The sequence below is a fragment of the Monodelphis domestica genome, chromosome 4 (genome assembly GCF_027887165.1).
Source record: "Monodelphis domestica isolate mMonDom1 chromosome 4, mMonDom1.pri, whole genome shotgun sequence".
In the NCBI taxonomy this organism is placed as follows: Eukaryota; Metazoa; Chordata; class Mammalia; order Didelphimorphia; family Didelphidae; genus Monodelphis; species Monodelphis domestica.
In genome coordinates this window covers 352,912,184-352,938,581 of record NC_077230.1, presented here as the reverse complement: position 1 = coordinate 352,938,581, position 26,398 = coordinate 352,912,184, and the positions used below count along the sequence as shown (strand labels likewise).

General features: G+C 36.4%; 2 protein-coding genes across 2 annotated transcripts; one reads left to right on the top strand and one right to left on the bottom strand.

Annotated features, from left to right (window-relative positions):
- Nucleotides 1–14,763: 14,763 nt before the first annotated feature.
- On the top strand, nucleotides 14,764–21,211 carry LOC100617657 (olfactory receptor 51L1-like; the record flags this gene model as incomplete). The annotated part of the gene is made up of 2 exons (XM_007491138.2): nucleotides 14,764–15,683; nucleotides 21,202–21,211. Coding segments are annotated over exons 1-2 (930 nt in total), but the record flags the coding sequence as incomplete, so codon positions are not given.
- Nucleotides 21,212–24,719: 3,508 nt separating this feature from the next.
- On the bottom strand, nucleotides 24,720–25,670 carry LOC100020961 (olfactory receptor 52A5-like). The gene has a single exon (XM_001373231.3). It carries the CDS (start codon nucleotides 25,668–25,670, stop codon nucleotides 24,720–24,722), a length of 951 nt encoding a protein of 316 aa, XP_001373268.3.
- Nucleotides 25,671–26,398: the final 728 nt, after the last annotated feature.

Here is a 26,398-nt window from a genome sequence, read left to right as displayed (position 1 = left end):
GCACAAAAGACAACACGGCCATCCAATGCAGCTGAGGAAGTCTCCAGACATAACAATTTCGTGCCACTGGACCCAGGCTTCCAATGCCGAGAGAATGGGACTGTCTCTGTGCATCGGCTTTTCCACTTAAATCTCTCTCGTGCACAAGTATCTTTGTGCACGCTCATCTATCCTAATCCCGTCCATTCTCTTCAAGACCTGCGGCGATGGGGGAGTGGCGACACAACAGGTGGAGGTGACCACTAGTAGTTGTAGTCACGATCCTGCACGTAGGCGGCCCATGGACCAGAGGTCGCTCGGCCCTGTGGGCGGCAGGGACATTCGGCAGCATCCTGGGTGACTGAGCAGCCCTCTCTAGGACAGCACTGCTCACCCTAATCAAGGGAGGGGACTAGAAAAGGTGTCCCAAAAATTGCCTGCCCTACAAACACCCGGTCAGCACACAGCAGCTGGCAGGTTATCCCCTTTAAGCGGTCGAAATCAAAGAAAAAATACAAAGAAACTCCTACTAGGAGCATGGAACATCAGAACATTACTTGACAGAGAGAATACCCCCAAGACCTGAGAGAAGAACAGCTCTAATCGGTAAAGAACTGGCGCAATATAACATCGACATCGCAGCCTTAAGCGAAACACACTTACCAGAAGAGGGATCACTCAGTGAACCCACCACTGGATACACCTTCTTCTGGAAAGGGAGAGCCTCAAATGAAGACAGAATCCACGGTGTTGGCCTGGCTATCAAGACCAGTTTGCTCAAACAGCTGCCAGACTTGCAGGTGGGCATCAGCAAGAGGCTTATGAAGATCCATTTACCTCTCAGCAAAGACTGGTATGCCACAATCATCAGCGCATATGCCCCAACACTGACCAGCACAGAGGAGACCATCGAGCAGTTCTACTCTGACCTGAGTGCCGTCCTGCACTCAGTGCCCACAAATGACAAGCTGATACTACTGGGAGACTTCAACGCCCATGTTGGCCAGGACCATGAAAGATGGAAAGCAGTTCTCGGCAAACATGGTGTGGGCAAAATGAACAACAACAGCCTACTGCTACTCAGCAAATGCTCAGAGTTTGAACTCACCATCATGAACACTGTGTTCAGAATGGCGAACAAATATAAAAAAACGTGGATGCACCCAAGTTCAAAACAGTGCAAATCATTGACTACATCATTGTACACCAGCGAGACATCCAGGATGTATAGATCACCAGAGCCATGAGAGGAGCTGAATGCTGGACAGACCACCCATTGGTTAGAGCGACTCTTCAAATGTGCATTGCGTCTTGCCATCCAAAACATGCCCAGACAGTTCACACATTTTACGTGAGTCATCTTAGAGATCCATCTTATTTGCAAACATTCCAGTCCTGCCTGGATGACAAGCTGTCTGCCAAGGGACCACTCACTGGAAGCTCAACTGAGAAATGGAACCAGTTTAGAGACGCAGTGAAGGAAACATCAAAGGCAGTCCTAGGCCACAAACAACACAACCACCAGGACTGGTTCGACAAGAACAACACTGTTATTGAAGATCTATTGAGCAAAAAGAACAAAGCCTTTATGGAGTGGCAAAATAACCCAAACTCTGCTCCTAAAAAGGACAGATTCAAGTCTCTCCAAGCCACGGAGCAGTGTGAGATCAGGAAGATGCAAGACCTATGGTGGGAAAAAAAGGCAGAAGAAATCCAGCGCTTTGCTGATACAAAAAAAACTACAAACAATTTTTCAGTGCCCTCAAGACTGCCTATGGGCCATTAAAACCCACCACCACTCCCTTGCTATCCTCTGATGGTGACACTCTCATAAAAGATAAAAAAAGGTATCAGCAACAGGAGGAAAAAACACTTAAGTCAGCTTCTTAACTGACCCTCTTCAGTCAACCAAAGAGCCCTTGACCAGATCCCCCAAAACTGCACCATTGAACAACTTGATGTCCCTCCTTCAATAGAGGAAGTCCAAAAAGCCATTAAACAAATGAATACAGGTAAGGAACCCTGTAAAGACGGGATCCCAACCGAGGTGTACAAGGCCTTAAATGGAAAGGCGCTCCAGGCATTCCACATAGTACTGACCAGCATATGGGAAGAGGAAGACATGCCCCCAGAACTCAGAGATGCCTCCATCGTAGCCCTGTACAATAACAAAGGTGTACGAGCAGCCTGTGACAACTACAGAGGCATCTCACTACTCTCCACTGCTGGAAAGATGCTCGCCCGTGTTATACTCAACAGACTCCTGTCATCTGTTTCAGAGCAGAACTTGCCTGAATCACAATGTGGCTTCCGACTAGATCGCAGCACCATCGACATGGTCTTTACGGTGAGGCAAATGAAGGAAAAATGCCTTGAGCAGAACCTGAGTCTCTACATTGTCTTCATAGACCTGACAAAGGCGTTCGACACAGTGAATAGTGATGCATTGTGGGTGATCCAGCAAAACAGAGGTGCTGTTCCAACCTGCACCAGGGAGGCCAACGAACCAGCCGTGCATTACAATCAATGGCATGCAGCTTTCTAACGTCAACACTTACAAGTACATGGGCAGCACCATTGCCAACAACCGGTCCCTAGACCACAAGATTAATGCCAGGATCCAAAAGGCCAGCCAGGCACTCGTGCGGCTGTGCTCCAAAGTCCTCCAACACAGAGGTGTAAGCACTGCAACGAAGCTCAAAGTGTATAATGCAGTGGTCCTCAGCTCACTCCTGTATGGTTGTGAGACATGGAAACTGTACCTGAAGCACATGAAACATCTGGAGAAATTCCACCAACACTCTCTCTGGTCAATCATGAGGATCCTATGGCAGGACCAAATCACCAACCAGGAAGTCCTCGATAGAGCCGACTCCACCAGCATCGAAGTCATGGTCCTCAAAACCCAACTACGAAGGTCTGGGCATGTCATCCGCATGGACCCACAGCGAATACCAAGACAGGTATTCTATGGTGAACTGTCAGCTGGACTCAGGAAACAAGGTCAACCAAAGAAAAGATTCAAGGATCAGCTAAAGTCAAACTTGAAGTGGGCTGGCATTGCACCAAAGTAACTAGAACTTGCTGCCTCTGTCAGAAGCAGCTGGCAAACCCACATTAACCATGCCGCCGCCACCTTTGAAGATGAACGACGTCGATATCTTGCCACTGCGCGTGAACACCAGGCCACAACCTCACCTCCTGTAACAACTGGCGTCCCATGTCCCATGTGCTACAAACTCTGCACCTCCGTCTTTAGACTTCAAAGCCACATGAGGGTACATGAATAGATGATAATGCAGAAAGGCAATTGTCATTCTTGGTCACTGAGAGAGTACCACTTTACAGTGTGATGCTGGTTCTACTTACTTCATTCTGAATCAGTTTAAGTTAGTCTTTCCAGGTATTTCTTAGCTCCTTCAATTCTTCCTTTCTTATGGCAAAATAGTATTCCATTACAATCATATGCTGTCTTGTTCAGCCATTCCCCAATTAATGGATATCTCTTTACTTTCCAAGTATTTGCCACCACAAAAAGAGATGCTTTGAATGTTTTTGCACATATAGATCCTTTTACTATTTTATTTTTATCTCTTTGGGAGACAAACCTAATAATGGTATTGCTGAGTCAAAACAATATTTTATAGCCCTTTTGACATAGATCGAAATCTCTCTCTAGGATGGTAGAATGGGTTCACAATTCCTCCAACAGGGTATTAGTGCCTCAATTTACCCACAACCCCTACAAGTTTTGTCATTTTTCTTTTCCTTCACATTAACCAATTGCATAAAAGTAGGGTGGTGCCTCAGATTTGTTTTAATTTGTATTTTTCCAGTTAATGATGATTTAGAATATTTATTCACATGATTATAGATAACTAAAATTATTTTGTCTAAAAACTACCTGTACTTATCATTTGACCATTTATCAATTGGGGAATGACTTGAATTCTTATATATTTAACCAATTTCTCTAAGCATTCTCCTAGGATGTCAATGATTTTTTTAAAAGTTCCTATATACAATAGAAGTTTTAAAATCAAAATATTTTTGATATTAAATAATTTGAAACAAAATACATAGTGGTTGATGGGCAGTATGTCAATATCATGAAATTTTACTGCGGTACTTAGGAGAACCAAGGAGACAATATTTCACAATGTATACAATGTAAATGAAAAGAACAATGACAATAAAACATTTAAAAAAGAATGTTTCAAAATTACAAAGAATTTTGGCCTCAGAGTAGAAATATGAAAACATACCTCCCTCATATTTCTTTTTGTAGGGATCTAAATTTTAGAATATTACAGATGTTTTCTTATTTGGGGAGATATTTAATTTTTTGTTATTTATTTTCTCTTTTACTTATAAAAACATTCCTTTTAAGAAAATATTCTGAAGGAAGGAATTGATTAAGCAAAGATTTAAGTGAATAAATATATATATATCATAATTAAAAAAATACTTTACATTTGAATAAATTGGATATAATGTGCTTTTCAATCTAAAAAGTCGTTAACTAATCACTCAGTAGTTATTGTGTCTGCTATGTGATAAGCACTCTGATAACTATGATACACATACAAGAACAAAAGTAAAAAAGACTGTCCTCTCCTAGAGAAAATAATAGGGGTTTCAGGGGTGAATAAAACTTGTGCCCATATAGCTATATATTGTTAAGGTCCAAGAATTCACCCCCCACCAAGGAAGGATCTCGGGCAATGTAATCAGACACGGAACAGGCCCTTTATTGCAAAAAAAAACCTGATGCGCATCAGTGGGAATCTCTGCCGCCAGAGTTCCAAGTTGCTTCTGACAGGCTGGGGTTTAAATACTTTTTCATGAATAACCTTTGTTGGAAAGTTGCTTTTTGCACCTGGGGTCTCAGTGCTGGAGTTTATCAGGGACCTTGGACGGCCCCAGCACAAGCCCGGAGATTATCTGTCTGTGGGGCCTTGGCATTTTTCCTGGCTGAATTTCTCAGGGCAACTTTCAATTTTGATCTCCCTCATTTTCAACTTCTTTTTCTCTTAGGGGGGCATAGGGGGTGCCTTCCCACTGAGGCTAGATCTCTCTCAATATGAAATAGACTCAAAGTGATTTGGAGAGTAATAGACTAGCAGTTGGGATCATTAGGAAAAGTTTTAAAACGAAGTTGTCACTTGAGCTGATTCTGGGAGGTTTTTAGGATTTGTGGGTTGGAGTCCCATCTGGGGTGCCAAATGGGTATTAACAAATGATAAATGAGGGAAGTTTGTACCCTGAGGCCCTTGTGGTATGGAGAGAGGGAAAGAGAAGAGAACCCTCTTCTCAAAGCGGGGTTCAGCAGAGACAGCAAATATATTGGTTTGGCTGAGAAAGAAGAGAGGGGATTTGAACATTTTCCCCCTTCTGTCTTCAAACCAATCAGACTACCAACAAATTTCCTTAATGAAAAGTAATGAAAAAATTATAAGATAAAATACTAGCAGACTATAGCAATATATCATCAAGATTATTTCCTGTATATTATAAGGAATGATGAACAAGATGGTTTCAGATAGAGCTAGAAAGACCTAGATAAACTGATGCGGAGTGAAGTAAGGAGAACCAAAATATTGTACATAGTAGCTACAATATTGTGGAAGAATTGGGCTTTGCTACTAATAGGTCAGTTCTGAGGAATGTATGAAAAAGAATGCTATCTACCTGCAGAGACAGAACTACTGGTTTAGGAATGCAGATGAAAACATATGATTTATATTTGGGAGAGTTTGGTTTTATAATATTATTCACCTAAAAATTAATAATATAGAAATATATATTGCATAATAATACATGTATAGTACAGTTTGAATTTTTTGTCATCCTCAGGAAAGAGGAGGGAATATGTATCATATCACTTCAGAAATTTTATGTGGAAATTTGTTATTAAAATAAAACATCCAAATAAAAAAGAGCATAGGATTCAGTGCTGACCACTGTAGTGATCTCTTTTGTAGTTACATAGAGAATCCCAGAGAAGTCTCTAGATGTTAGAAATAGTCCATTATTTTCTCGATAAACCATCCAGGTCTATAATTTTTCCAAGTCTATAAATCCATTAATTCAACAAACAGGATTTATTAAACATCTGTTCTATAAATATCCCTATACATGCTGTTGAGGGACAGAGAAAAATGGATATGACCTACTCTAGCCTTTTTGTCTTGGAACTATATAGTCTCAGATTTGGGAAGAATCTCAGAATTCATTCATCCTGCCCTACAACCCCCTCTTCTTCTTTATTCCCCCAAACCTTCTTCATTTTTCTTGGTTTGGAAGTAGTTTTTTTTTCCCTTTATGTAAATATAATGTTATGGAAAAACATAAGAAAATACTATTATAGGAATTGAATGTCCATTTAGTGATACATAGTTTAACTAACCATATTAATTGTTCAAGTCATTTTAGATATGTCAAGTTCTATTTCTTCCTTAAAATTAGATAGAAAAAAAATTGAATCTAAAACCAAAACATTAGATTTTAACATTCAAAGCAGCTTTCAGAATTAAACTTTTCCTAATACTAATTTTACAGATAAGGTCAAAAATAGGGTAAGAAGAAGAGCCTGAATTAGAAGTTAAATGACCTTGACAATGAATTGCCTATTGTTTTGTCTAGAATTCAGGGCCTGACCCATTCTTAAAATTGTATAAAGGATTATCGCCATACATCTGGGTATAACCCTATCCATTGCTGTTCATTCTAGGTCCATTGATTTCTATGACACTAAATAAAATGTACTTGATTACAGTTGTCAACCATGTCATTTTAAATGAAATAAAACATGAGATTCTATTGTTCTTCATATCCATGTTCTTTTTAAAATTTTTCAGTATTGGGGGAAGCTAGGTAGCTCAGTGGATTGAGAGCAAGGCCTACCGGCAGGAGATGCTAGGTTAAAATCTGACCTCAGTCACTTCCCATCTGTGCGACCCTGGGCAAGTCACTTAACACCCATTGCATAGCCCTTACCACTCTTCTGCCTGGGAACCAATACACAGTATTAATTCCAAGACAGAAGGGTTAAAAAAAAATTATGCACTATCTCTTTCAATAGCATCCTTAGGAGTAAGTACTGTGAAGTTTCCTTTAATTGAATCTATTCCATGGGAAGATATAAAATGCTATGAGAATTGATCTTTTGAGCAAGGTCCTCATGTTGTCTCCCCAACATTTCCCTCCCTCTCTCTTATACACATACCTGACTCCAATGTTTCTGATTAAGACTAATCTTGGGAATCCTAAAACAGAGCAAAGTCTCCCATTTGTCTCATTAGACTAACAGGACTGGGTACTCTATGATCCCACAAATTTAAGTTTTGTGATTTTTTAGCAATTTTAGGAACAAAAATAACCCTTGTCCCAAGATGATTCTACCAGTAAACAAGGTATCACCACCACAGGGATTATAAATGTAATTGTGTTTTCCTCTCTAGTCCCTTTAGTTCCCTTTGCTTCTGGAAGAGACCAAACATGGCTATAAAGGCCATTGCCCTGGGAGCTGTAAGAAGATAGTGTCAATTCTTGAAAAGGTCAGTTTCCTTGTGTTATTTTTGGCTACCTCAAGGGGTCCAACTGACTGATTCTTCAGGTGAGTGTTCTGATACTGGGGGCACTCCCCATCTGAAAGTAGCTTCCCAGTCAAAGTCTGAGAAATGGGAAATTATGGAATTATTAAGGGCATATGACTTAATATTAATTATGATGCTTTTAAAACAATTTTGTTAACATTTTTCAAATAATAATTATTTTTATAATAATTGTTTTTTCTCATTTCCCCTTCCAACTGAAAGTATGTGTGCGAGGGTAGTAGTTTTAGAGAAAGGGAGATTAGGGAAAGGGTTTTTAACAATTATATACAACCAACAAGTCCCCTTCCCAGTCTCATATTGATCACACCCCAAAATAATGTAAACCATCCTGCTTATTAAATCTATTCCCCTTCTGTCAGGAAGTGGGTAGCATGATTCACCGTTGGTCATTTGGAATCTTCCTTGCTCATTCCACTGGTCAAAGTGCTTAAACCTTTGTCTTTTATCTACCTTGTCTGATCTCTGGAGATGAGTGCTGAAAAGAGAGCAGCTATTTTGGAGTTTGAAATATTGTGTTTAATAACACTGTAGCCTGACATGCTCTCATCCCCTAGCCTCATGTCCCTGTGTTCTATGTATTTAAAATGGGGGCAGGTAATAGGAACTATGGGAAGGACAATCTTTGGACTTTCTGGTCAGAGAGGGAATAGGGGAGGCTGAGGGACTGTTTCTATTGCTAATGAGTTCTACATGTATTCACTCTCTGATGAATACTAGCTATGTGATTCTGAATAAATCATTTAAGCTCAATGCCTCAGTCTTTAATTATAGAAAAGTTGTTGTTTCCTGGTAATAAAATAGTTCTCAATAAGAGATATCTCATGGTTCCAGTTCAAATTCATTTTCAAATAACATCACTGTACAGACAGATATTTCCTCAGATGTCTAGATTCTTGCAAATTCCTGGCCAAAAACATGCAAATATCTCATGGGAAATTTTTCAGCTAGGAACAATTTTTTTATTGTTTTGTTTTCTTGCTTCAGCAAATGTTGCAACCTCTTCTCTCTATGGTTAAATTATTTGAGATGGTATAATTGATGCCTACACTTCCTTTCCTCTCACTTTTTACTTAAATCTCCACAATCTGGCTACCAAATTTAGTATTCAACTGAAATTGCCAAAGATCCCTTAATTGTTAGATGTGATGGCCTTTTCTCTGTTTCCATTTTTAAACCTCTTTTTAGCCTTTAACATGTTTGACAATCATCTTCTACTTTAAATATTCTCTCTATTCTATTGTGACAATATTCTATTCTGACTCCCATCTTAGGTACCTTCTTTAGTAATGTTGCTCTATTTCATAACTGCAAGGAAGGCTGCTTTGCCCAAATCTCTGTTCTGAGTTCTATTCTCATCTCCCTCTATACTGATCAGCTCCCATGGATTCATTAATCATTTTAATGCTGATTGCTAAATCTACTTACCTAGCACTAATCTCTCTGTTTACCTTGTCTCACATATACAGTGGCATATTAATCAAAATTAGACATCTCCAAAAGTGAACTTATTGTTCCTGCATATCTCATCCCTTCTAAAATTGGGAACAGGCATCCTCCCATTCACCTACATTTCCAATTTCCACCTCATCCTCAACTCCCTTCTCTATCTGGATTGTCCACATAGAATTGATTGCCAAATTTTTGAAACTAACCTTCATAACGTCTTTCATATATGACTCCATCTGGACCTTGACATTGAGGCAAGTTCTCATTATATATCAAGCCTCAACAAATAGAATATCCTACTGGTTGCCCATCTAACCTCAAGGCTGTTTCTATTCCTGTCTATCCTCATTCAGTTGTCAATGTACATAGAGTGAGTTCAAGGCAGAGTTTAAATTTTAATGTAGATCTTAATGCCTAAAAATAAAATATGCTGGTAAATAGATTTGTAGCCAAGATGGAAAGACTGAGAATGGGCTTCCAGAATTCAAGGGCTTGTTTCAGTCAGGGACAGGAAGTTGGTTAAGTGGTCAATCATTAGGTAAATAATACCAATAATTGTGTAAACTATATAAATCCCATTCTCATATTAACTTGGCCTTCAGCATATATTTCAATTGACCTTAGAGAAAATGTTAACAGTAGAAGGAAAGTTGCCAATGTGCTGAGGGAAGGAAATCAATGTATTTTCTTGTCCTTTTTAAATATATACAGAGTTAATTTACAACACTAGTATAGAAGCCCTTTTAAGAGGCAGGAGAACTAAGTTCCCTTTTTGGCTTATGCTTTATCATTTACCAACTAGATACTTGAAAGGAATTAATAGCAGTTTATTAGCATTAGTACTGGGGATTCAAAGAAGTGCAAAACAAAGTCTCTGCTCTAAAGGAACTAACAGGCCAATGAGACAACATGAAAACAACTATGCAAAATCTACATATTCATTAAGAATGGGATATCTTTATAAAGGCTACAAATGATTAATTTAAATTTGTAGAAGTGTGTTGACTAATTTAGATACATTATAAAGTTAAGAAAACTACTTGATTTGTTGAAAATGTCAAATATGGGAAAATTCTTTCAATTGGTAAACACTTACTGAGAACTTAGTATTTTTAGAAAGTTTCAAGTTGCTGTTAAATGAAAGAATGATCCACAAATTCTTTTTGGAAACACAAATTAAAGATCTGACAGAAGTGTCTTTCTTAAGCATTCAAAGGAATGAGAAACATCATTTCACAGATAACAGTCACATATAAATTTTGCCTTTATTTTTCATTGTGCCTGGCATTTCTCTCTATGGCCTGCTAAAACTTCACAAAGTACTTCAAATCACATTGTTAATTTATAAATGAAATGAAAATGAAAATGAACCTCAGAGATGTTAAGTGAATTGCCCAGTAACACATTAATGACTGCTATTGAATGATTGGGAAAAAATCTTTACCAACAGCATAGTTCTGGTTCTGGTAGAGATTAAGTAGGTCATCTAATGCTATTCTCTAATATTATTGTGGGCATTATTATCATTCTTTTATAGATGAGGAAATTGACCCTCAGGAAATGGTTATGATTTTTTCTTTTTAATCTAAGGATCCTTGTCAGTAGTCATGATTCTCATATCCAATGAACCCATTTAACAGGCTGAGAATAGGTTGTGCCGGATGAGAATTAAAATTAAAATTAAAATTCTCTTCCCCTTCCCAAGTGTTAATTTCAAAAGTCCCTTTTTTGCATTAGATATGAGATTATATAATTGCATAGTTAGCAAATATTGAAAGTATCCTTTGATCTTAAGTCTTCTAAAATCAGACATCTTTTGACTATAAAAGAAAATCTTCCATACTCCTATCAAATGAGTATTTTTATATTATTTTTCATGATTCATTTTGAATGTTAAAATAAAAATAAATATGTCATACTTTGAAATTAGTTACATTTAAATATTAGTTTTTGTTCATAAAATGTTCCACATTATTAGTTATTTCCTCCATGGATCTAATGGTAGAAAAAAATATATATATATATATTTGTTGTTGTTCACTTATTCATTATTCCACCTGATTTTTTGAGGTGGGAGGGCTTTATATTTTTTCATTTTATTTCTTTGAACATTAAAGATTAAAAAATGAACAATTAAAAAAACCCTTCACAACAATTATATCACATTTCTTCTTTGGCCAATCAAGTGCCTACAGTCTTCCAGATATATATTTGAACTAGCTAAAGAATGCCAACAAAATTTCTATAGAGCATGAAAATGGGGCACTCTGCAGCTCTGTCATCATATATTTGGATGTAAAACCCATAGATCTGATCCACTAGTACTTCCATTTTACACAAACCCTACAGATGGAAACCGAAGATGACCTATAATGGACTTTGAGGAGAGTGTGCTGTCTTAAAAAAATATAGAAGAAGGGAGTTTTGTGCCCTGAAGGAAGCTTGGACTTTTGGTATGGAGCAGGGGGTGGAAGAGAGGAGAATCCCCTTCTCAAAGTGGGGTTCAGGGGAGTCTGCAGATGTAATGGATTGGCTCAGAGAGAGGAGAGGGGGTTTGAAGATTTTCAACCTTCTGCCTTCCCTCTTTAGCTAAAGATGCTCTCCCCAATTCACTCTTGTCCCTCTTGTCCCCCCTCCACCACCCAAGAGCAAAAGTTCTCACCTTGATACATTTACTCACACTTAGCTTGGGGAACAGATAATTTTTAATATTAACTCAATCAGGTAATACAAAAGGAATAACGGGCAGGGAAGAATAAGAAAAGGAAAGTGGGAGAGGTGGTCCCTGTCTCTATCTAAACCCTTTTCCTCTCTCTTCCAGTTTGGGGGAAGCTCAGGCCTTGGCAGCCTGAGTCCCCTGAGAGAAAGTCAGGTTGACTCACCCCTGGGCAACAGGAGCTGAGGTAAAGTCTGTTCAGGTTTCTCTTCAGAAAGATCCTTCAATTGAGAAGTGTTGGGTGGAAAGATTTCCAGTCATCAGCAGGAAAAGTGGGTAACCCTTAGGAGAAAGTCTTTATCCACCTTTCCTGACTGAGAGCCTCAATGCTCTTCTGGCCAGAGTTTTCTCCTTCTTTTGATTCCCCTCCTGGGGCCCCTCCCCCATGGAGGTGATCAATTTCACATACTCTTCAGTCTGGCACTTTTTCTCTAGTGCCAGCCTCTGTCACAAATCCTCCATTTCCTGTTCTTTGCATGGTGCCACCCTGGCCCATGCCAGTTACTTATCTTCTATGTCTATTCTAATCAATATATGATACTTATTGTTCCCTTCTAACCTCCCCCCTCCCAAAATAAAAAATCTTATCCTAATCTGTCTATTTGCTAATCTAAGGTCCTATTTTATTCTAAGGCTGAGTTGTGGGAAGAGGGTTAGGATTATATGCCAACAAAATTTTTACAATATAACAATTTTCTAATACAAAAGTCATTCCTATTACAATCAATATAAAATTTAACTCTTAAATAAAATTGAATATTCTATGCTTTTGTAATGCTAATTCCAATGGAACCATTCATAACAGTTATAGGTGTATATATATATATATATATATATATATATATATATAACTTTATTCTGTCTCAATGTTACCTTGCTAGTAAAAATATTTCCTTTTCCAGCCTAAACTACTCTGTCCTTGTCTATTAATGGTTAGTATTTTAACTCTCCTTTCTATCTATATTACTGGATTAGATCATTATTATGTTACATGTATACATGTCTGTTATTTTTACACATTTAAATATGTCACATGTTATTTAAATACATATCTACATATATATCCTCTGGTAGTAGAGATCTATTTACACATATACAATTTATGGGTTGTCCTTATTTACAGCACAGTCCCTAATGTCAGTGTAAAATTTGTTCGTATTCTAGATATGTCATGGTGGATGCACATTTATTCCAATGTGCATGTGAATGTACTTCCCTATATGTAAAGTTAATGTTATCGACAATTAATCTTACATGACCCATTTTCCGGAAGTCCATTCCCCATAATGTCTTTGATTCAAAGTTCTTTCCAGTTGTCCATGTATCTTCCATCCTTTGGTGGTACCTTCTCCTTTACAGGATACATACTTGCCTGTCGTCTCACCTTGAAAATGATCTCAGGTATCCAGAATTACAGGATCATGCATGTGTGTAAGATTAATGTGTGCGTGCAGGTAAGAGTGAATATTTTGATGCATGTGAGTGAAATTTTATATAGGATGTTTGTGCCATCCACATGTGCAAGTGAGTTATTTTTAATGTAATGAATGTAGGTGTCTTTCTTGATGTGTGATTGTAAGTTGATTATTCTATTCCTATGTGGTTGATTCTAGAGGTTAATGATATTTTAGTCTAGGCTTAAGATTAAAATTCATATATAGGTTTAATAATTCTAAGGGATTCTAAATTCACCCAAATAAACTACCAGGTTCCACAAAGAACCACTTCTCCTGTATTTAACAGAGTTTACAAATCCTCCCTGATCTAACTAACCCAAATTTAGGCTAGCTTTCTTGGGCATTATTCTATTTCAGTTTCATGTTCCCCCCAACACTTCCCAATTGAAGGAACTTTCTGAAGAGAAACCTGAACAGATTTTACCTCAGCTCCTATTGTCCAGACATGAGTAAACCTGACTTTCTCTCAGGGGACTCAGGCTGCCAAGACCAGGGTCTCCCCTACCCAAACTCGAGGAGGGAGGGAAAGGGTTTAGATAGAGACAGAGAGCCCCTCTCCCACTTTCCTTTTCTCATTCTTCCCTGCCCATTATTCCATTTGTATTACCTGATATTGAGTTAATATTAAAAGTTTCTGTTCCCCAAGCTGAGTGTGAGTAAATGGATCAAGGGGAGACCTTTTGGTCTCTAGTAATGGAGGGGGGATAAGAGGGACAAGAATGAATTGGGGAGAACAGCTTTAGCTAAGCAGGGAAGGCAGGTGGGAGAAAGATTTCCAGTCACCAGCAGGAAAAATGGGTAACCCACAGGAGAAAGTCTTTATCCACCTATCCCAACTGAGAGGCTCACTACTCTCCACACCAGAGTCTTCTCCTCCTTCGGAATCCACTCTTGGGACCCCTCCCTTGTATAGGTGATAAATTTCACATATTCTTCAGTCTGGCACTTTTTCTTTAGTGCCAGCCTCTGTCACAGTGCTGCCTTAACTTTCTGAAAAGTTTATTGCTTTTACTGACCCCTAACTTCTTCCTGAACTAGAGGCACATCCTTTTCAACTCATCAAATCAGCAGGCATTTAGTAAATGTCCACTATTTGCCAGACAAGATACTAAGCACTGGAGATACCAAAATGACAAAAACAGTCTCCCTCCTCCAGAAGTTCCTACTATAATGGGAGAGGTAATATGCAAGTAAGTATGTATGGACAAGATAAACACAGGAGAACTTGGAGGTAATCTCAGAGGGAAGGCATTAAGCAACTTTAAGAAAGGCATTTTGCAGAAGGTGATTTTAGCTGGAATTTTTAACATTAATATTCTTCTAGTGAAGTCATCAGGATGGGTTTCACAAAATTCTGAGGTCTCTGATGATTTAGAGATGAAAAGACAACAAAGGTACATTTTGCAAGAGAGTACATAACAGAGAAACTGACACACTGACACACAAAGGCAAATAAAGATTGCTTGCTGGAAGTGGTAGTGATGTTAATGATGAAGTAATCCCGATTATTTCTCTGCAGAGACCCAGAACATCCTCCTCTCTGAGAATGGATTCTTTCAACAACAGTGACTTCAGACCTTTGCTTCTGACTGGTTTTCCAGGCTTGGAGGCTTCACATCCTCAGATCTCTGTCCTCTTCTGTGTTCTCTATCTCATTGCTATCATAGGGAATAGTTTGATCCTGGTGGTGGTATGGCAAGAACAGTCACTGCATGAGCCCATGTACTATTTCCTTTCCATGTTAGCAGCCAGTGATCTCGGCCTCTGTGCCACTACCCTGCCCACCCTGCTCAAGCTCTTCTGGCTCAATGCCCGTCAGATTGCCTTTGATTCTTGCCTGGTTCAGATGTTCTTCATCCATGTCTTCTCCCTCATGGAGTCAGGTATCCTACTGACAATGGCCTTTGATCGATATGTAGCAATATCCAATCCTCTCCATTATACTACTATCTTGACTAATGCCACCATTGTCAAGATTGGCTTTGGTCTCATGCTTCGGGCCACTGCAGTCATTTTGCCAGGACCCTTCCTCATCAAGAGACTCAAATTCTGTAAGGCTAATGTCCTTTCTCATTCCTATTGCCTTCACCCAGATATCATCAAGCTCTCCTGCTCTGACCACCGTATCAATAGCATCTATGGCCTCATTATCATCATCATTACTTTCGGTGTAGACTCTGTGCTTATTCTTCTTTCCTACTTGAGAATCCTGATCACAGTGCTAGGTATTGCCTCCCATCAGGAGCAACTCAAAGCCCTCAATACCTGTGTCTCCCACATCTGTGCTGTCTTGCTTGTCTACATCCCCATGCTGGGAGTATCCATTATCCACCGCTTTGGGAAGCATGTCCCTCCTGTGGTTCACATCATCATGGGCTATGTTTACCTGCTGGTCCCACCTGTACTCAATCCTGTTGTTTATTGCATCAAAACTCATCAGATCCGCACACGCATTCTTAGGCTCTGGCAGACAAAATAAGAGGAGGAAGATAAAAGAATATTCATTGAAAACAAAGTAAGGGTTGTTCAGGATATCACACCATATTTCTGAATTATTAAGTCAGATATTAGCAGAATGTAGGATATGTTACAAAGAATCGTGATGATGGTCATATAAAGAACATATTGTTTTTCATAGTTTACCCATTTTGATTTTGTTCAAAGATAGTGAAACACCTGTGATAGCTCTTATGCCTTGGGTACTGTAACAAATATTCTTGGCAAATTGGCAGATGAAATTGATGTCTTTCTAGGTCAAAAACTCCCCTTTTCTTGGGAAGACATCCCTTTTAACCTGTCCTGCTCTAATCTCTCTTTTATCTTATGAGGACTTAAACATTACCTGTTCACATGTTTGTTTAGTTTTGTAAATGTCCTGAGTCTTTTTTTAGTTGTAGACACTGAAATTCCTTAATTTGACTTCATATTCTCTTGCAACTAAGACTATTAGTATAGATTGACCAACAACTATTACCCTTTCTAATCTGGAATGGAAATTGGAAAGGTTTGAAGGCGAGGGATACAGATAGCAAGGTCAGACTGAATCAATTTGAATATTTGCCTTAACTTACTAATACTATTTTTTTAATTGTTAAGTAAACAATCATTGGTGGCACACACAAAGTATTCCAATATACAAAGAAAAACAAAAAATTATATACCATATGAAACCAAGCAATTTATTTCATGATTTTTAAAGTGCACATTAAAATGAACCTGAGATTAATAAAATTATTCTATTCATTTTTGTTTCTTCATGAACTATTTTCTGTTTTCTTCTGTGTATTTTTATGTTGAGTATTTTTCTTTTACATTTCTACTTCCCAAATAGGAACTCTCACTTAACAAATATTGATGATCAGGCAAAAAAATCAACACAGTGGTTATATCTATCAATATACATCATTTTGTACCTCACACTACATTTTCTCTGGGACCTTAAATATTCATGTGAAGATCACTATGAATCTATAAGTATTTCAGAAGAAGATAGAAGATCAAAAATAGAGATGAATTGCCAAGATTAAAGAAGAGGAAATAAAATACTTAGAGAACCCCACCTTGGAAAAAAGAACTTAAACAACACACCATTGAACTCCCTAAGAAAAAATAAGGAAAATACAATGACAGATGGATTTGCAAGTGAACTTTATCAAACATTTGTTATTTTAAATTTATTTGTTAATTGATTACATTAAAATACCCATTTAACTTTCTTTATCCTTTTCCTCACCGCTGCCCATTAGAGAAATCATCATATGGATTTTATATATGCAATTTTTAAAAACATATTTCTACGTTAATCCTTTTGTAGAAGGCAACTTGAACAACAACAACAAAACTAGAAAAAAAAACAGAAATTGTTTGCTCAGATGTCAATTTCAATTCCATCATTTCTTTCTCTGGAAGGAGATGGCATTTTTATCATGAATCCTTTGGGATTACTGTATCACTGTATTGCTAATAATTCAGTCACAATTGATCATAGTACATTATTGCTGTCACTATACAGTGTAATGCTGGTTCTACTTACTTCATTCTGAATCACTTTATGTTAGTCTTTCCAGGTATATCCGATCTCCTTCAGTTCTTCCTTTCTTATGGCAAAATAGTATTCCATTATAATCATATGCTGTATCTTGTTCAGCCATTCCCCAATTGATAAATATCTCTTCTCTTTCCAAATATTTGCCACCACAAGAAGAGATGCTTTGAATATTTTTGCACATATAGATCATTTTACTTTTTTTATTTTTATCTCTTTGGGATACAAACCTAGTAATGGTATTGCTGAGTCAAAACATTATTTTATACCCCTTTTGACATAGATCGAAATCTCTCTCTAGGATGGTAGAATGGGTTCACAATTCTTCCAACAGTGTCTCAATTTCCCCACAACCCCTACAAGTTTTGTCATTTTTCTTTTCTGTAACATTAACCAATTAGATAGAAGGAGGGTGGTGCCTCAGATTTGTTTTAATTTGCATTTTCTAGTTAATGATGATGTAGAATACTTATTCACATGATTATAAATAATTAAAATTATTTTGCCTAAAAACTACCTGTACTTATCATTTGACCATTTATCTATTGGGGAATGACTTAAATTCTTATATGTTTAACCAATTTCTTTATTCATTCTCCCAGGATGTCAGTGATTTTTTTAAAAAAAGTTCCTATATAAAATAGAAGTTTCATAAACAAAATGTTCATGACAAATAAATCACTTGAAACAAAATAGATAGGCATTGATGGGTGGTATACAAATATCATTCAATTTTACTGTGGAAGTTAGGAGAACCAAGGAGATAGTATTTTACAATACATACAATGTAAATGAAAAGAACAATCACAATAAAACTAATTAAAAAAAGAATGTTTCAAAATTACAATGAATTTTGGCTCAAAGAAGAAATATGAAAACATACCTCCCTCATAGTTCTTTTTATAGTGATGTAAAATTTAGAATATTACAGATGTTTTGTTATTTGTGGAGATATTTAATTTTTTCTCATTTATTTTCCCTTTTTACTTATAAAAACATTTCTTCTAAGAAAATATTTTGAAGGAAGGAATGGATTAAGTAAAGATTTAAGTGAGTAAAATATATATCATAATTAAAAAAAACCTTTATAATTGAAAAACTTGGATATAATGTACTTTTCAATCTAAAAAGCAGTTAACCTATCACTCAGCAGTTATTGTGTCTTCTATATGATAAGCAGTCTGATAACTATGATACATACACAAGGACAAAAGTTAAACAGACCCTCCTCTGCTAGAGAAAATAATAGGGGTTTCAGGGGTGAAAAACTTGTGCCCATGTAACTATATATGAAACAGATGAAAAGTGATTTGAAGAGTAATAGACTGGCAGTTGGGATCATTAGGAACAGTTTTATAATGAAGTTGTCACTTGAGCTGAATCTGGGAGGTGTTTAGGATTTTAAGAGTCAGAACTAAGGAATGAAAACTTACCATGAATGAGGATATCCAGTTAAAAAGAAGTGGCTGAGAGAGAGAGTTTTGGTTTTGGGTTGTTTTTGTTTGTTTTTTAGAGAATTAGTTTAGTTAGACAGTAGTGCATGTGAAGAAGAATCATTTTTAACATCACAAGAAAGGTAGATTTCGAAGCCTTCTGTAAAGGAACTAATGACTGAATTTAAGGACAAGAAGAAGCTACTAGAATTAATTGAATATGGCAGGTATGTACTCAGAATAGAATTTTCTGAAAACTCTTTGCAAGTATATATATGAATGATTGCAGTGGTGAAAGACTTGAATTAGGTGAAGCAAAATTTAAATTGGTGATTATATGAATAGAGAGAGGGGGAAAAGATGTTTACAAGATTGACAACTGTTTGATTCCTATGAGTAAGAGAGAGGACTACATTAAGGACAACATGGTATATTTTGAAAATGAATGATTGAAAGGAAAATGACATCCTCTTGGAAATAATAATTTTTATATTGCTTAAAATAGGATTTTTAAGAATCACCTTTTTTGATATTTTATGTTTGTGAAATGTGTTCCATAGAAAATAGAATTCAAGGATTGAAGTCAAGGACTAGAATCAAACTTGTCTAGAACACAATGACTATGTGATGAAAGTAGTAGAGGTGATCTGTGATCTGTGCTGGTGGTAGAAGGCTGAAGTTATACCCTCTCTATTTCTTGGCCAGTTTTAACTCTTTCCTTTTCACTGGAAAGATTGAAAATAATCTATACAGAGGGTGTATATGGCACATTGGAAAGACTACTAAATTGAGAGGCAGATGCGTCTTTATTTCCCAGCTTCCTTCCCAAAGCAGATGTGTAACCTTAAGCAAGTCATGTAAATTTTCTGGGCTTCCAGTTTCCATCATTATCACCAGTAGTAAAACTAGTAGTAACAGCAGCAATTGCCTGTTTTATATATTTAGCACTTGAAGGAGGTGGGATTCCTAATTCTAAGAATATTGTTGTTTACATTATAATAGGCAAATAGGAAAAGGACATGATAGTTTTGAGCAATTTCTAGTGTCCTTCTCATTCTAAAATTGAAGAATTCCATGATAGGATCATTATCTGGTCTACATTCATCCATTTTGTTCTTTTACACACTATAATTTATTGACCTTGTGTCAATCTTATCTTCTTCTGAAGATCAAACAAAACAACATATGAACTCTTTAATCACTAAGAAATTCCAAATGTCAGGAACCTAAGAAAGAATACTGGAATTTTTCTAAGGAAACCTAGGCTCTAGATCCTGCACAGACACTAGCCCTGAGCTCCATAACTGTCCTAAGGGTTGGAAAAGGGGGTTTAAAAATGGAGATAAGAAGTTAGTGGATATTGAAGAAAATTTAACTTTATGCTGTCGTCACCATAAATTGTGCAGACATTGGTCAATTGATCATGTGTTATATGCTAGAAGTACATAGTGTGGGGAAAAACAAGTATTCTGGCTCTCAGGATCTCTTCATCAGAAGGGAAAAAAAGGAATTCATATGCAAAATGAATATAAGAATATATTTGTTGAAAAAATCCACAAAAACATTCAATCAGTAATTTAAGATTCATTTATTACTTTATTCCACTGTGCTAGGTAAGGGATAAAGACAATTAAAAAAAACTATCTTTAAAGAACAAACCTGTGTATATATATATGTATACATTATACATAATATATACATGTATATACCCAAAATAAATACAGTATACATCAAGTTCTATTTGGAATTCATCTCAACAAATTAAATATAACAAATATTTATTTATTATTTTTTACACATAAAGTAGTTGAAAGGAATTGGTGATGTGTAAATGGGACAACCATGGGTGATGAGATAGCTGTTGAAAGACCATCATTCCCCTATCGATAAATGTTCAAAAGAGATGAACAGATCATTTTTGAATAAAGAAATCAAAGTTACATATAACTATATGAAAAGTACTCTATATCATTAGTGATTACAGAACAGAACATTAAAACAACTTTGAGAAACTATCTCATATCTATTAGATTGGCTAAAATAATAAGAGGGCCAAGAGACAAATGTGGGAGGAGATGTGGAAAAATGAGGTCACTAATACATTGTTGGCAGAACGGATCAAACCATTTTGTAGAGTAATCTGGAAGTGTACTCAAAGAGTTAAAAAACTTTTTGACCCATTATTAACTTTATTCCTAAGGCGATAAAGGAAAAATGAACTATATATTCTAAAATATTAATTGCAACTCTTTTTGTAGTGGCCAAGAACTAGAAACTAGAAATAAGAAACTTAATGGAGGAATGGCTTAAAAACTTGAAGTATGTGATTATAATTGAGTCATAAGAAATGACAAAAAGATGATAACAACAACAACAAAAAAAACAACAACCTGGAAATTTTTAAATTGAGTGCTGCAAATTGAAGTGAGCAGAATGAGGAGATTGTGTACATAGTAACTAAAATAATGTACAATTATAAATGTGAATAATATGTATCATCCAAAAGGCATGAATCCAGGACAATTCCAAGGGATTCATGTTTAAAAAAAAAAGGATATTCACCACCAAAGAAGAGAAACAGATTGAGTTTTAATACAAACTGAAACACCTCATTCTTCACTTTACTTCCTTCCTTCATGAATTTGTCTCTAGCATATACAGTATGTGTTTTATTCACATGATGAAAAGGAAAATATGCATTACAACTTATAAAATTTTCCATCTTGAGGAGCGTTTTTGGAAAAGGACAAAATATTGATTGCAAAATGTCAGAAAATGTATATTAAAATATATGCTGTCATATAATCTAGAAAAATACATTTTTTAAAAGATCATCATGTGGAAGAAAAAAATTAATTTGTTTGCATGGTCTCAGGGGGTAGAAGTGAAGGAAATTTGGGGAGAGAAAATAAGATACAAATAAAAACAATGCACATTAGGAAAAATGAAAAAAATATTCTAACAATGAGAGATGTCTAGTAGTAAAATGGATTGCATTAGAATATAGTGAGTCCACAGGATCACTGCTAATTTTTCAGTAGAGGCTAGCTGCCCAAGTATCAGTGATGTTGTATCAAGGATTCCAGATTATCTATGACTTGAACTATAAACTCAGACAACCTTGCTAGTCTAGAAACTAGATGATTCTTTCTGCAGATTTGCCTGGATTTTTCCCTTTTACCCATCAATTCTCCTTCCTATCAAAAGTAATTGAGAGAGAAGAAGCAAAGAAATATTGTGGATTAAGAACAAACAGATTGTGGAATTTGATTGTGGTAGATGAGGAATTCATGAGGTTGAGGTTTTGAGCATGTGAGGCTGACAGGTTGTTAGTGTTATCAGCAATTATAAGGAAGCCAAGAGAAAAATAATATTTAGCATTAGCATCATTGTTTTGGATTCACAAACTATTTTACAAATATCTCCTTTTATTCTCACAATAACTCTGGGAAGCAGGTGTTATTTTTTCTAATTTTATTGAGGAGGAAACAGAAAAAAAGAGATTAAATGACTTGTCAAAGTTCACAAAGCAAGGCTATAACTGAGTCTGGATTTGAACTCAGGGTTTTCTTGATGAAATAAATAAGTGTTATACAAAGCGCCAACTGGGTGCCTCTAAAAATTATCAAGAAAATTAGGAAAGAAATAAGTTCAAATTTGAAAATGTTGAGTATGATTATATTCAGTAGAGAAATGTAGCAATGGAATGTATGTGAGAGATATAAATATATATATAGGATTAGTTTGAATAGGATGATAGTTGAAGCCTTAAGAATAGATGAGATAATAGACTCTTTTTTTTTAAACCCTTACCTTCTGTATTAGAATCAATACTGTGTATTGGTTCCTAGGCAAAAAATGGTAAGGGCTAGGCAATGGGGGTCAAGTGACTTGCCCAGGACCACAGAAGTGTCTGAGGCCATATTTGAACCCAGGACCTCTTATCTCTAGGCCTGATTCCCAATCCACTAAGCTACACAGCTGCACCTGAGATAATAGACTCTTAAATGAGAGATGGAAGAGAAATTGAGAACCATTAAATAAACATTCATTTTACAGAGGAGGAAACTGTGTTACAAAGAACTTAAGTAATGCACACACACAAAATGATTAAGGATCTGTGGTGAAATTTGAGCCCATATCTTGTGGCTCCAATACCAAGACCTTCTCCAGAAAATCATGTTAACTAAACTATGGGAAAATATCGAGACAGAAGTGGACATATGAGATATAAAGAATCATCACAATTAAGGTACTAGGTATGAAAAAATAAAATCAGTTAAGGTTTATTGGAAGAGAACACTGATAGAGAAGTATCATAAAAGACTTGGGATAAAAAAAATGTAAGACTGAGAGACCTTTAGAAAATAGTCTCTAGAGAGTAGTATAAACAGAAGCAAATTTGCAGAGATTTTAGAAATAAACGGATAATGATTTATTGGGATGTGTAAACATAGACTTCCCTTTCTAGTTTAGTGGCAAAGGGAAAACAAATAGGGTTCTACTCTGAGGAAGTGATATAGATTCATTTTGTTTTTTGTTTTTTGCTTAAGGAGAGGGAAATAAGTACATTTATAAAGAGGGAAAGTAAAGGAAAAAAATTATAAAGATGAGAACTAAAGAGAATCAGAATGAATATGACCAATGGTCAAAGATTTTAGAAATGATCAAAAGAGATCAATGAAGGGATTGATTAGCTTTGTCAAGAAGAAGAACCATATCTTTATAATGATACTGAAGGAAATGTGCAGGTGAGGTTCTGAGGAAAGGAAAAAAGAGAGTACCTGATAAATTAAAGCTTCACTGAAAACAGGAGGTAAGGTAATTTGCTCCTAATAACTGGACTCAAAGCTAGCATTGGGTCTTGAAGGGAGAAAAAATGGAATATTTTTTGAGTTTACTGTGATGGAAAATAAATAAGAGATGAATAAAAGATTTACTATGATGCTAAGAACCCAGTAACAATATGTAACTAAAGGTGAATTCTATCAACATAATCTTTTGGCTTTATTCAACAGTACTTCAGCAGCTCAGGAGTAAGAAAAGTATAGCTTGATTGTGGGGGTGAACTAAATTTATAGTTTAGCAGGTTGTAATAATGCTAAGATAGCAAGGGATTCTGAAGTACAGAATATCTTATTGAAGTGAATGGCTATAGAGTCAAGACTACAAGATCATAAAGGGACAGAAGTGAAGTCACAGTGTGGGTGACAGACTATGACAATAAAGAGGTATTGGGATATATAGGATCAGATGGGAATTAATGAAGTATCGTGAATGTTCAAATTGAGAAGAAATTATCCTACAACAGAAGAAGAAAATCAGGATATTAACCAATTGGAATTTAATTCTACAAGTATTTCTTGAAACCTTACTATTTTTTTGCACTGTGGGGATATGATATTTAAATGTATATATGTATATACACATACATATATATATATATATATACATGAATAATAATATTAAGGAGCTTTCAAACCTTAGAATGAGAAAAAAAAAACTTTCATCATATCATAGTGAAGCTAAAACCATCAACAATTCACTTTTGTGAGAGAATAATCTACAGAGCAATAGTCAGGAGATAAAAAGAACACTGTGAAATAGTAGTTAGGAAAGCCTTAGAGGAGGTACGCATATATAGTTCAAGACTAGTAGCTTGAAATGAATGATAAAATTAGCTCAACACTTTAGTTAGTGTTGCAGATCTGAGGAGATAAAGATGGGAAATGTTGCCTCCTCCTTTTCTTGATCCCTTTCTTAATGGAAGGATATTATTTACATTTCTAGCCCCCCTCCCTCCCAATATTTACCACCTAGTCCTTCATTGTAATGAAACCTTTGGGTCCAAAAATAAAATTACCTCAATATATATTTGAGGGATTTGAGTTATCCAGGCTATATCCCTAGAAACCTGGAGAAATAAGAGTTAAATGTTAATAGTTTCTCCATGAGAAAAAGAAACCAAGCAGATTTGCCTATGTATCTAGAAGTAAATTAATTTCTGAGTGGAGAATGAAGGACTCATGATGCACCCTTGGAATGGAATATTTTGATCATTCCTTCACGGATTTGTTTGGTTTTTACCCCATAGACAATGGGGTTAAGTAAGGGTGGGACAAGCAAATATAGGTTTGAAAGGAGGATGTGGACATAAGGAGCAACATTAAAACCAAACCTATGTATAAATGATGTGAAAAAGGTCAGGATATAAAATTGAAGAAAAACAAAGATATGGGCTGTGCAGGTATTGAATGCCTTCAGCCGGGCTTCTTTCTGGGGTAACTTAAAGACAGCCCGGAAGATAAGACTGTATGACATGAAAATAAAAATTACATCAAAGCCCAGGACTGAAAAAGCCACAAAAAGTCCATATATCTTATTTGCTTTTGTATTTACAGCTGCCAGTCTAACAATAGCCATATGCTCACAGTAGGAGTGGGATATAAATGTAGTCTTGAATACTTTTAGTCTCAACTTGATGAGAAGTGGGCACATGATGATGATAATGGCAGCTCGGATGGTGACAGCTAGAATGATGTTAATGAGTACTTTCTTGGTGAGGATAGCTGAGTGCCTTAGAGGGTTACAGATGGCTATATAACGATCAAATGCCATAGCCAGGAGGATGCCTGATTCCATACACTGGAAAGTGTGGGTAAAATACATCTGGACCAGGCAGGAATTAAAGTCAATTTCCCTCATCCATAGCCAGAAAATGGCCAGCATTTTTGGTGTGATGCATAGAGTAAGTCCCAGGTCAGTAGCTGCCAATACAGCCAAAAAAATGTACATAGGCTCATGGAGGCTACGCTCAGCACGGATAATGACGATAAGAAGGCTATTGCCAATCACTGCCAGAGTAAAGGAAATGAAGAAAGGGATCCCAATCAAGTGTTGTACTGACTCCAGGCCTGGGATTCCAATTAGAGTGAAGACAGAAGGATTGAAGAAGGTCCTATTAGAAGATGGCATGATAGGCTAGGGTTAGCCACCTTCTCCAAAGCTACCCTACTATCCTAGAGAAAGAAAAAAGATATCAGGAATTACCTATGAAGCAATAAATACCTTACTTGTTTGACAATTGGCACAAAATACCACAGGATATTGCATCTAACCAACTATAAGCACGATTACCTCTAAAGATCTCCAGAAATTTGTTATTTTGCAGTTTTTTTTCTTATCCACAAAAGATATATATTCTATCCTCTCTATTTCCCTCCTTCCCTCCCTCCCTCCCCCCCCTCTCTCTCTCTCTCTCTCTCTCTCCAAACACTATAGATAGATATAAAATTATCTAGCAAGAAATATTCACTTGGGGGGGCATCTGGGTAGTTCAGTGGATTGAGAACCAGGCCTAGAGATGAGAGGTCCTAGGTTCAAATTTGACCTCATCTACTTCCTAGCTGTGTGACCCTGGGCAAGTCACTTGACTCCCATTGCCTAACCCTTACCACTCTTCTGCCTTGGAGTCAATACACGGTATTGACTCTGAGAGAGAAGGTAAGGGTTTTAATAAAAAATTTTAAAAATATTTTTAAAATATTCACTTGACTTCCCTATACAATCAGCAATAATTACTGTATACCTTCTATTTTGTAGGCTCTCACGTTTTAAAATGAAAATTTAATTATAATTGAATGTCTTTTTCAAATATCTATTTCCATAAGCATCTGTCTTATCTTTACAAACATTAATGCTTT

Coding starts and splice junctions, on each gene's coding strand:
- LOC100020961 (XM_001373231.3), bottom strand. CDS start 25,670: ATGCCATCTTCTAATAGGACCTTCTTCAATCCTTCTGTCTTCACTCTA.